This window comes from Ochotona curzoniae, unplaced genomic scaffold, assembly GCF_017591425.1.
Source record: "Ochotona curzoniae isolate NIBS_2020 unplaced genomic scaffold, NIBS_Ocur_1.0 scaffold_3223, whole genome shotgun sequence".
Lineage (NCBI taxonomy): Eukaryota > Metazoa > Chordata > Mammalia > Lagomorpha > Ochotonidae > Ochotona > Ochotona curzoniae.
In genome coordinates, this window is record NW_024467108.1 from 6,625,002 (window position 1) to 6,637,213 (window position 12,212).

The 12,212-nt window shown below is 39.1% G+C and overlaps 1 protein-coding gene across 2 annotated transcripts in view; it reads right to left on the minus strand.

Annotated features, from left to right (window-relative positions):
- Positions 1–12,212, minus strand: part of PAK1 (p21 (RAC1) activated kinase 1) — a 142,561-nt gene that overhangs the window by 53,051 nt on the left and 77,298 nt on the right. For both annotated transcript variants that reach the window (XM_040964434.1, XM_040964435.1), the window contains exon 2: positions 3,379–3,589. In XM_040964434.1, coding sequence (XP_040820368.1) covers positions 3,379–3,568 — 190 coding nt within the window. In that variant the 5' untranslated portion in view covers positions 3,569–3,589. The remainder of the gene's footprint in view (positions 1–3,378; positions 3,590–12,212) is intronic.

A 12,212-nucleotide genomic window follows, 5' to 3' on the forward strand; every position in this document is an offset into this window, starting at 1 on the left:
CTGACTATCTTTGTGGCTCCCAATGATATTTGAAAGCTCTGTTTTATGCAGGAATCTTTTTCAAAACAAAAACAAAAAGCAGCTCACAGAGCATTTGCATCACTACAAATGATGCAAACCTCTCACGTCTTACCCAGCCCCATCTGTCTCACGTCCTCTGCGGCCCTACGTAATCACTCACCTACTCCCGCCTGTGGATTTATCTATTTTGGGGATTCAACATAAACCAGAATTATAAAATAAATGATCCTCTGTCACTGGCTTTTAAATTTAACACAATCTTTTAAAATTCCATCCCTATTTGTAGCATGGATCAGAACCTCATTTTTTTTTTTGTTATCAAATAATACTTCACTGTATGACTATACCAACTTCATTATCCACTCAGCAGCTGATATATTAGTTATTTCCACTTTTTGGTTACTAGGAATAATGCTGCTATAAAATTTCTTGTAGAAGTGTTTTTTAAACACATTTACATACACCCTCAGTAAAACAGGTTCACATGGAAAATTCTCATTTAATTTCTAAAATGCCAAATCATTTCCCACAGTGGTTACATCATTTTATATTCCTGCAGCTTTTATAAAGATTGTAATTACTCCACATTGTCAACATTTCTTTTTTGCTTTTACTGTAGCCATTTTAGTAAAGTGAAATCTCATTTTGATTTTCATTTGTATTTCCTTGATGGCTGGTGATCTTCAGCATCGTTTTTGTTACCTACCCAAATTTAATTCCTTTCTTGGTGAGTGAAAATTAAATCTTTCACTAGAAGCAGCTGTCACACAAAGCAATTTATATTTGCAGTAAATAACGAGACTTTGGTAACCTGTTGTTTCCTGGACAAAGGACTCTCAACAAGATAAAGGAGGTATGGTATTTCTTATTCAGAGTGAGTAATGGATACTGAAAAGGGAGTGTTCTGTGAATACATGTAGAAGCAAGTGTAAGCTTGTACCACTACAACAGTGGAAACATGCTCTCATGCACATTGCATTATGGTAGTGAACCTTAACGTGGAGATCTTAACACTAAAATTAAGTAACAGGTGGTTTCTGGACACTTATCAGCCACTGCAGGCCTCCTCTTGTGGTAGAGTTCAGATCAGAGCAGGGTGGCTGGTGATTCCATCCCTCCCTGGAAATGTTACTACTTTGAAGTAGGAGACAAGTGAGATTCCTGAGTTCCTCAGGGTGTTGGCCAGTGACACTGTCATGTGCTTACTGGCCATTTATACATCTGTTTTGGTGACTGGCAGATTAAGATTTTTTGTCCACTTTTCAAATTAGTTGTCTTTTGATTGCTGAGTTGTACCAATTCTTATAAATCTTAAATACAAGTCCCTTAGAAGATAAATAATTCTGGGGAAGTACTTATCTCTTTGTGGATTACATTTTATTACTTTCTTGGTGGTGCCCTTCAAAACATTAAAAACAAAACAAAACCCTAAAAAGAGATGCTGAAATCCCAAAATAACCGCTTAATCTGTGGTACCACAAAGCCAGCTCTAAAATAAAGAATTTCAAAATTTTGATGACTACTGGCCAAGAATCTTATTATCCTTACTCACCTTAAAAAGAACACTTAAACTTCTTAATGTAAAAAGTCTTCTTTCATTACTTATACAAAATTTGGTTACAATCCTACTTATAGAGTAGGATTTGCTCACTTATAGAGTGAGCAAAAATACTGCTTGATAAAGGTACAACAAACATACACCTGAACTGTGAAATAAAAGTAAGATGTAACATTGCTTATATCATAGTCATTGTACCCAGAAAGTTGTCAACTACTATAAAAATGATTTGATTTCAAAGCATCAAAGTTAGGAACCTTATCCACATGTACCTAGATTCCAAAAAAGCCCATAATGATGGTGGAGCATACCTGAAAAAGTCCTCAATAGTTCTTATTTCAGTTATTCAATACCCTTTTTTAGGAGACTTTAAAGGCAGCATGTCTAAATTTAATCTTCTCAACTAAAATACAATATTAACCTTCCATGTTCTCTTATCACCAATCCACCTAATTTGTTCCTCCTTCCTGTGTTCTGCGTTTAGTTTATGATATCATCATTTATCATTTCCCCTAATCTACAGTTACGCAATTACATAAGTGCTTCAAAAACTCCATGGAAAAAAGTGAAGTGGAAAGATAAACTCATTTGATGGAAACTATGCATAGTTCTTTTTTATAATACACATTTTTCATTAACTTTTTTGAAAATCCTTCATATATATGGATTTCAAAAATTCCTGCACCAAAATGAATTTATCTTTTAATATATCAATTTCCCTAAACTTTTGAAAGCATTCTCATCTGAAATATTTTCTACAGTTCATCACTGTACTTGTTATACTTGTTCTAATTCTGAATCTCAATTCTGTCATCTGTTAGTTACGCTCTTAGCTTCTATTTATTAGTAAAGTAGTAAAGAGAGAAATAACGCACACTTGCATACCTTCTGTATGAAAGATAGCATACTGGAAAATTTACATGTAATCTTCACAACCACTCCATGAGATATCTCAATTCCAAAGGGAGGAGTCTACACGTAAAAGGGGCCAAATGACATGCCCAGGGTCACAGAGCTTACAGGCTCTGTAAGCAGTGAACCAGGTCCATCTGAATCAGCTCAAGGGAACCATTTACAGATGGAAAGTCAATTTCCTCAGCATCCCACAAAACAGAACCCTGAAACAGCAGAAAACTACCTCACATCAATAGCCACTTACGGCAACATTTCTGGGGTTCAATCAAAGCAACTAATTCATGTGGACACCCAACCTTCTATTTCAGTAAGTTGTCCAGGAAATCTCTGTGACTCTTTCAGAGGCACTTTCAAAAATCCTGATTACTTTTCCAAAAAGCAAATGAGGCTGAATTATTCACAGTGAACTCCTGTTGAGTCCTCTCCACTTCCTTTGGTTAGCTATCACTTGACATTTCTACTATAGTAATTCCACAATCTGGGTGTGAAACCTGTGGATTTGGATAAACAGGCAGTACAGAATTTGAAAAGAATATATTGTATGTGAAACGAATTTAGGGAAAATAAAACTTGCAACTTAAGACAATTAGTATACGCTAAGATTACATCAACAGTTTACGAACTTACAAATTAAATAAATAAATGAACAACCTCAGATTGCTGCAAAACTGGCATGAGCAGTCTTAATTTTTGCTCATATATAGTTGATAGAGTACAAAAATGCCTCTTGGTTTCAGCCACTTAACGAAGGAAAGGAAAACATTTAATTTAAAAAAAAAAAGAAAGAAAGAAAATTGAGAAAGGACTTTTTTTTTCAGGTAGCAAACAAACAAACAAAAAAATGTTAAGCATACAAATGATAATAAATGAATGAAATACTGTACTTTTATCTCCAGGTAAGATGGATCGGTAAAATCGGTCCTTCTTTTTCTTCTCCTCTGGGTTTGGGGGTAGAGGTTTGGAACCGTGATTTAAGGTTCCAGCATCTTTGCTGCCTGCTCCAATCATAGTGCTGGTGTTTCTCATCGGAGGAGCTGGGGGTTTGTCTTGAATGTCTAAGCCGTTATTTGACATTGTCACTACCAGCAACAGCTACTGGAATCAGAAAGAACAACAGAACTCATTATTTATGAGCAACACAAAATGCAAGTTAAAAGTTCAAGAACCCAAATTAATAGCCCTTCCTTCAGGCCCTGCCCAAGTACTTCCAAAGTACACCACGAAGATTGCGAGTCTATTCGGTTAACAATTTTCACAGGTATTACAGGCCTACTCTGGGCCAAGCACTACTAAAAATTTACCAGGATCTTGCTTTTCTCTACAGTGCTGTATCTGAAACACTGGAGATCACAGAAAACTACCATGATGCAGTACAAAAGCAGAAATGTGGTCTACCAAAAATTACACATGAATCCCAATCTCACTTACTAGTTCTAGAGAAATTCCTTAACCTCTTGGTTTCTATTTATTCATCTATTTGACAATTTTTTTAAATTGCTGGGACTGGTGTTTCACATAGTGAGTCAAGCAACTGCCCAAAAGGTCTAAGCCCCACATGAATCCCAGCTGTTCCACTTCCAACTGGGAAGGCAGGAGAATATGGCCTGAGAATATGAACTCCTGCCACCTATGGCAGACCTGGATGGAGTACTGAGCCACTGGTTTGACCTAACTCAGCGGAGGCCATCTGGCCACTTGGGGAGTGAATCAGTGGATACAAGATCTCTTTCTCTTTCTCTCCGCACCTGCCTCCCATGCCTTTCAAATAAATAAATCTTTTAAAAATAATTGTAATAAAACACTTTTTAAAAACAATGAACATATGGGCACGGCACTGTAGCCTAGTGGCTAAAGTCCTCACCTGCATGTACCAGGATCCCATATGAGCGCCGGTTTGTGTCACAGCTACCCCACTTCCCATCCAGCTCCCTATTAGTGGCCTGGGAAAGCAGACAAGGATGACCTAAAGCCTTGGGACCCTGCACCTGCGTGGGAGACCTGGAAGAAACTCCTGGCTCCTGGCTTCAGATCAGTTCAGCTCCGGACATTACAGCCACTTGGGGAGGGAACCAGCGGATGGAAGATCTTTCTGTCTCCTCTCTGTAAATCTGACATTCCAATAAAAACAAATAAATCTTAAAAAAAAAAAAAAAAAAAAGATGAACATACTGAGTTCTCTGCCAACCTCTAACTTTTTAACCTTAGACAACCTACATTTTCTCTTTCTGGAACTGACTATTCAAACATAAGTAAAATTATTTTGTAAATAGTTTTATGGGAAAATACATTCATTGGCTTATGTATTATTTCTTTCACGATAAACTGGCAGAGCTGAGCAGTAACAATGGAGACTAAACATCTAAAAATAGCATCTGACTTCCAGAAATATAGAAAAGTTTGCTAACTTCTAGATACACCATCTTTACAGTATCTCCTTCATCTAAAATTGTACATTATTTAAGGGCCAGCACGTTACACCACTGACTATGACAACAGCGTCTTGTGTCTGAACACTTAGCTGAGTCCCAGATGCTCAGCTTGGGATCCAGCTGCCTGCTAATGTGCCAAGGAAAGAAGCAGAAGATGGTCCAAGTTCTTGGGACCCTGCTACCCATCTGGAAGACTCAGATAAAGTTTCAGGTTTCTGACTTCTGCGAGCCCAGTCTCAATCACTATGGCCAGACAGAGAGTGAACCACCAGCAGGAAGACAGCTGTTCGTCTCTTTCTAACTGCCTTTAAAATAAATAAGTCATTTTTAAAAGGCAATTTAAAATTCTACCTTGTTCTAAACATATGATGATCAAGGTACTAATTATATTGCTCCACATGGTATGGTGCTCCATATGTTTTGAACAATCTTCAAAGTTTTTGAAAAATAGAATAAACTTTAAAATGGGGGGGGACCCTTATCACATACTACCAATATTTTACAAATATTTTTAATAAAGTTTCTCACTCTTTCATGCAACAGTAGAAATCATACCTTTAACTATGACTATATGGAATGAAGATAAGCTTCTTAGAATTAAACACAACAGTACTTTGGAAACTAAAGGTTTAAACACAGAATAGGAGCTGGCATGATGGCTCAACTAGGTAATCCTCCATCTGCAAGTGCTGGGATCTCAGATGGGCACTGGTTTATGTGCCAGCTGCTTCAGTTCCCATCCAGCTCCCTGCTTGTGGCCTGGGAAGGCAGTGGAGGATAGCCCAAAATCTAAGGCCGTTTCACCTATGTGGAAGACCTCGAAGAGGCTCCTGGCTCCTGGTTTCAAACTGGCTCAGCTCCGACCATTGTGGACAGTTGGGAAGTGAACCAGTGGACGGAAGATATTTCTCTCTGTCTCTCCTTCTCTCTGAAAATGTCTTTCCAATAAAAATAAGCAAATCTTAAAAAAGAAAAGAAAAGAAATACATATATCCTGGCTTGATCCCATAAGTTCTCATTTAGTAAGCTTAGGTAAATAGCCAAAATGTTGAAATGCTGTATTTTGAAAAGCAGTGATTCCAACATGTGCAGATTTCAATATCAATGCTTTTAGTCATCAATTACTTAAAGCATTATGAGAAAAATCTATAGCTTTCAAAATTTCTTACTTAGTTGTGAGAGACCAGATGAAGTTTCCATCCATGAGTTCACACCTCATATGCCTCCATTACGTGGAGCTATGCTACAGCCAAAGCCAGGAGGTAGCAAGTCAACCTAGGCCTCCCCTGCGCATGAGAGGAACTCAGCTACTTGAGCCCTAACTGCTGCTGCCTAGGATCTACATTAGCAACCAGCTGGAGTTAGGAGCCAGAACCAGGCATGGAACTCTGACATGGAACATGCATGTCTGTATGGGATCTAAACTGCTATGCTAAAGGGCCAGCTGAAAGGAATCATATTTTTGTTTTTTCACATTTTCTAGTAAAAAAAAAATGAACTAAATAATCTACCACAGTTAATTTTTTCCTCAATCTTTTTTAAGGTGCCATCAATGATCTTAAAGCACACCACTCCTCTACCTTTCAGAATTTTCACTGATACCCTAAAATAAAATCTAGACTCCTCTGGCTTGCTTTACAGGCAATTCTTTGATCTAGTTCCTTTTTTAAAAAAATATTTATTTATTTATTTTTATTGGAAAGGCAGATTTAGAGACAGAAAGAGAGACAGAGAAATATTTTTCTTCCCCTGGTTCACTCCTCAAGTGGCCATAAAAGCCAGAGCTGAGCCAACAAAGCCAGAAGCCAGGAGCTTTGGTCCAAAGCTTTGGGCCTTCCTCTACTGCTTTCCCAGGCTACAAACAGGGAGTTGGATGGAAAGCAGAGCAGTCAGGACACGAACTGGCGCCCATATGGGACCCTGGTGTGTGTAAGATGAGGATTTAGCACTGACCCATCACATCACGCTCTTGATTTAGTTCTTTTACCTTCATTTTCTTTCACTATCACTCCCTCTAACTCCCTTTAACACTCCATATCTAACTTCTCCAGCTTCTTCATAGCTTTAACACTTCCATTCCTTTGCAAATGCTATGTTCTCTCCGCAGAATGTCAACTTCCCTATTCACAAACTGGATCCACTTATCCTACATGGTTTAATTCAATTGTTATTCCTTCCATAAAGTTTTTGAAAATGTTCTCATCTCAAAGTAGGTTTCCTCCTGCATGTTCCCAAAATAACAGATACATTTTCAAGTTATCCTGCACATAAATGTCTACAGCAACCAAAATATTCTTCAAACATAGGACCTATTCCGTTGCCTCTGTAACCTGACAGTGTCTTATATATTATCTGACAGTGGATTCAATTTTTTTTTTAATTCAATTTATTCTATTCTATTCTTATTGGAAAGTCAGATATACAGAGAGGAGGAGAGACAGAAAGGAAAATCTTCATTCCACTGATTGACTCCCCAAGTGGCTTTAACAGCTGGAGCTGAGCTGATCCAAAGCCAGGAGCCAGGAGATTCTTCTGGGTCTCACAAGTGGGTGCAGGGTCCCAAGGTTTTAAGCTGTCCTCAACTGCTTTACCATGCCACAAACAGGGAACAGATGGAAAGCGGGGCTGCTGGGAATAGAACTAGCACCCATATGGGATCCTGGAGCATGCAAGGTGAAGACTTTAGCCACTAGGCTACTGTATCAGGTCCGAATTCAATTTTTTTATTTAATAAAAATTCAGTTTTTATTTAATAAAAATTCTATTTTAAAATTCAATTTTTTAAATTAATAAAGTTGTCACAAGAACAGATATCCTTGCCTTTAAGGAGTTGGTACAGATGAAATTCAAGATTTTTTGCAATCTGACACTGACCTGCCTTACAAACTAAGCCACCACACCTATCCCCAGCCTACACTTAAATTATATCAGATATCTTTGTTCTTCTGAATTTATAAAACACTGTTTTTCATTCTCTCTCTCTCACAGTTATTCTTTGTGTCATGGTGGTTTCTCCTTTCTCTCTCTTTAACATTTATTCCTTTATTTTGAAAGAGTTACAGACAAAAAGGGAGAGACTAAAGATCAACCTTCTATCTAGTGGTTCACTCCCCAAATGGCAGCAACATCTGGGGTTGGAGTCAGGAATTCCATCTGGGTCTCCCACATGGGTGGCAGGGACCCAACCACTTAGATCATGTTCCACTGCTTTCTAAGGTGCATTAGCGGTTACCTGGATTGGAAGTGGAGTAGCCAAGCCTCATATGATGCTCCATATGAGATGCCAAAATTATAGCCAGTGTCTTAATGTGCTGCATCACTATGTCTGGCCCTTCTGCCTGCTTTTGCTGATAACAATCTTACACATACTTCAAAGAAAAACTCAAATCTCACTTCTTGTGTATAATTTATCCTAATCCTATCTCTCCATTCTCTTTCCTTCCATCCCTGTCTCAGTTTATATTTGAGCAGCAAAGAGACAAGGTAAGACCAGGGACAGATCTATCGGCCAGGATTTCAATCCAGATCTACATGTGTGGAAGGAACTCTACTAGTTGAGCCATCATTGTTTCCTCTCACGGTCTGCATTAACAGGTAGCCATAACCTGCTATGAAACCCAAACACACTGAAGTGGGACATAGGTGTCTTAACCACCAGGCTCAACACGTAATCTCCTTACTTCTGACCAAAAGAAATCAAGCAGCCAAGTACCATATATAGTGAATCTAGATTAACCCTGGATGGAGTGCTTTTTATCCATTTACTCCAGTCTCATTAGATCTATCTTTGCTTTCCCTTCCCAGCCCCAACTCAAGTTCCTCAGCTCCCCAAAGGGAGCTTCTGCTGTCTCAGTTCTCAAGTGCACCTTCACTCTTCAGGCTGCCAATTCCAAAATTACACCCGTGTAGCAGCTACCTGATACCATAATCAAGTCCTTCCTTGCCTCCCAAGTCCTTCAACCAACAGCTTCCTGAACATAAACTCCCTTTCAGATCCACAGCCCAGGATCACTCCAGGAAAGGCTTTAGTAACCTTCCTGATACAGGCTTTGCTCCAGTTCTCAGTCCTTTGACTATATTTGGGGAATTTCAGAAGTAGAACTTCACTTTCAAAGAGATTCTCAATTACATAAATCCCAAATATGCTGGGAATTTAATTTTGAATGATTTTTGTGTCATCCACGTGCAGGGATGTTTTGTTCTAATTTCATTGTATGTGCTGCCAAAGTAAGCATAGTATCTGAATCCTTTTAACTGCAATGCAATATATTCTTTAAAACCTTCCATGATAGGAAAACTATAATCTAAAAAGAAAGCATATTCTGTCTTTGCTCACCTCCTGTAAAAAGGCCAACAGTGCGGTGCAGCACATTTAGCCAATACCTGCAGTGCCAGCAACCCATATGGGAGCCGGATCAAGTCCCAGGTGTTCCGCTTCTGAATCAGCTCTCAGCTAACAGCCTGAAAAAGCGTCAGAAAATCCTTGGGCCTCTGTTACCCAAGCAGGAGATTTGGAAGAGGTTCCTGGCTCCTGGTTTCAGCCTACCTAACCCCCAGCCTCTGCAGCCATTTCAAGAGTAAATCATCAAATGGAAGTTCTAGCTCTCTTTCTTCATCTCTTCTTTCTCTGTAATCCTGCCTTTCAACAAATAAATAAATCCTTAAAATAAAAGCTCTCACTTATATGAAATTCCACTCTATTGCAACTATTTGTTACACATTCACCTTCCCATTTAACCTGTTACCAAAAAAAAAAACAAAAGGCAATAAATTCCTCTATGACAACGTTCATCCTTGATGTATTTCTCCATCCCCAGTACCAGATCTGGTATAGAGTAGATAGTCAAAAAATATGCACGACCAAATATATAAAGAAATCAAAGAACAAATAAACAAAAATTTTCCATTTGTTAGTCTTAAGCTCTCTTAGAACTACTCAGACGGAATTTTAGATACCTGAAGTAATTTCTCAAGATCCTTAAAATATGCTCTCCCAATGCTGACTCACCATTTCCTGTACCTTCCAAATATTCACAAAACACAACTTTGAGTCTTCTTGATCTCCTGGACTCAGGGCTCTCAAGCCTACATTCTAGCTTTCCTGTAGCCCGAAACCAGCCCTTTCCTATGCTTTCTTAACAGATCTTCCTTTCTTTACAAGCTTAAGCCCACTCTTTAGTCATTTTATTCACCTATACTCAATACAATAAATAGCACATTTTAAATCTATACTATTATAAGCTTTGTTGATAAGAAAATAGCCTCAAATTTTCAATCCTTAGAGTAAATACACTCATTACTTGAACAAGGAGAACAAACATATCTTAAATCTTCTAACAATCTCTACGATGAAAAGTTGGAAAAGATGAGAAACTAAAATAGAGCTAAGTCAGTGTTCATGATAGCTTAAATGGTACCCCCTTCCATCCATACTCGAAAACAATACAAAACACAAAGACAACAGACCACATTTTACATTGCAATGCTGCAGAAGCTTAAGAAGTGTGGTTATCTAGAAGAAACTAATCATATTGAGGAATTATTTACAAATCAACTGAAGGCTCTATAATAAAACCACCACAGTGACATTTCAAAAGAGCAACTAGAATGGCAATGCGTAACACGAAGATTGGAGTTTAAAGTTAAGAGACCCAAGTTTAAGTCTTGGGTCTACTATTCTTTATAGAAATCCCACCATCTGTAAAATATAATTTTGTTTTCCTGCCATTCAAGTTGCAACTAAGGAGAGAAGGAGATTTGTACTTATTTTAGATAATGTGATTAAAAGCATATAGACACAGTGCTTAAGTAGAAAGAAAATGCTTTCTCAAGCAGCCACCATGTATAAGACACATTACAAACTGAAAGAAAGTCAATGGGAACTTGGGAAAAGAACATGCTCACTGACACTGCATCCTTCACTTGGCCATCATGGATTAAGGAGTCACAGTATAAAACAGAACCAGATTAATCAAAGATTTTAAGATGTACTAGCATCAAAGTCAGAAATAACCTTAGATATCATCAATTTGACTCCTTCCCATATTACAGGTAGGAATATTGAGGTTCAAGAAGCAGAAGGAGAGCCTGGGGCAATAGCTCAATGACTAAATCCTCACTGTGTAAGCACTGGGATTATACAGGGGTGCCAGTTCATGTCACAGCTATCCCACTTTCCATCCAGTTCCCTGCTTGTGGCTTGGTGAAAGCAGCAGCGGATAGTCCAAAGCCTTAGAACCCTTCACCTGTGTAGGAGGTCCAGGTTCTGGGCTCCTGGCCTCAGAATGGCTCAGCCATTTGGAGAACTGCAGCCATCTGGGAAATCACCGAGCAATTGGGAGATCTCTTTATCTCTCACTGACACTGTAAATACACCTTTCAAATAAAAATAAGTAAATCTTTAAAACAAAAAGTTTTTAGGGAGCACTGTCACGGCATAACCTTTTAAGACATCATCTGTGGGGGCCAGCTCAACTGGCTAATCCTCATCCTACAAACGCCAGCATCCTATATGGGCACCAGTTTATGTTCTGGCTGCTCAACTTCTTTTTTTTTTTTTAAGATTTATTTTTTTTTTTTTTTTTTATTGGAAAGGCGGATATACAGAGAGGAGAGACAGAGAGGAAGATCTTCCGTCCGATGATTCACTCCCCAAGTGAGCACAACGGCCGATGCTATGCCGATCCAAAGCCAGGAGCCTCTTCCGGGTCTCCCACGTGGGTGCAGGGTCCCAAAGCTTTGGGCCGTCCTCGACTGCTTTCCCAGGCCACAGGCAGGGAGCTGGAAGGGAAACGGGGCTGCCGGGATAGAACCGGCGCCCATATGGGATCCCGGGCGTGCAAGGCGAGGAGGACCTTAACCACTTGCGCCACCGCGCCGGGCCCCAGCTCCACTTCTGATATAGCTGCTTGCTTATGTCCTAGGAAAACAGCACAGGATGGCCCAAGCCTTGGGACACTGCAAGGAGATCTGGGTGAAAACTGGCTCAGTTCTAGCCACTGTGGCTATGTAGGACATGAACCAGCAGATGGAAGATCCTTCTGTCTGTCTCTCTCTCAGGGTAGAATGGTAGACCCTTTTTAAACACATAAAAGTTTCACTCAAGCTTTATAATGAAACTCAAACTTCATCTTAGGTTCTCTGCCAAAGAATTTCTAACAATTCTGCCCTTATGGTAAATTCAGCCCCTCTTTTTGCTGTGAATTATCTGTGATTTAGGTTTGGGTTAATCAAATTGAGCCAATAGCAAATATCAATACATCTAAGCATGAGCTAAATCTAGGAAAGAT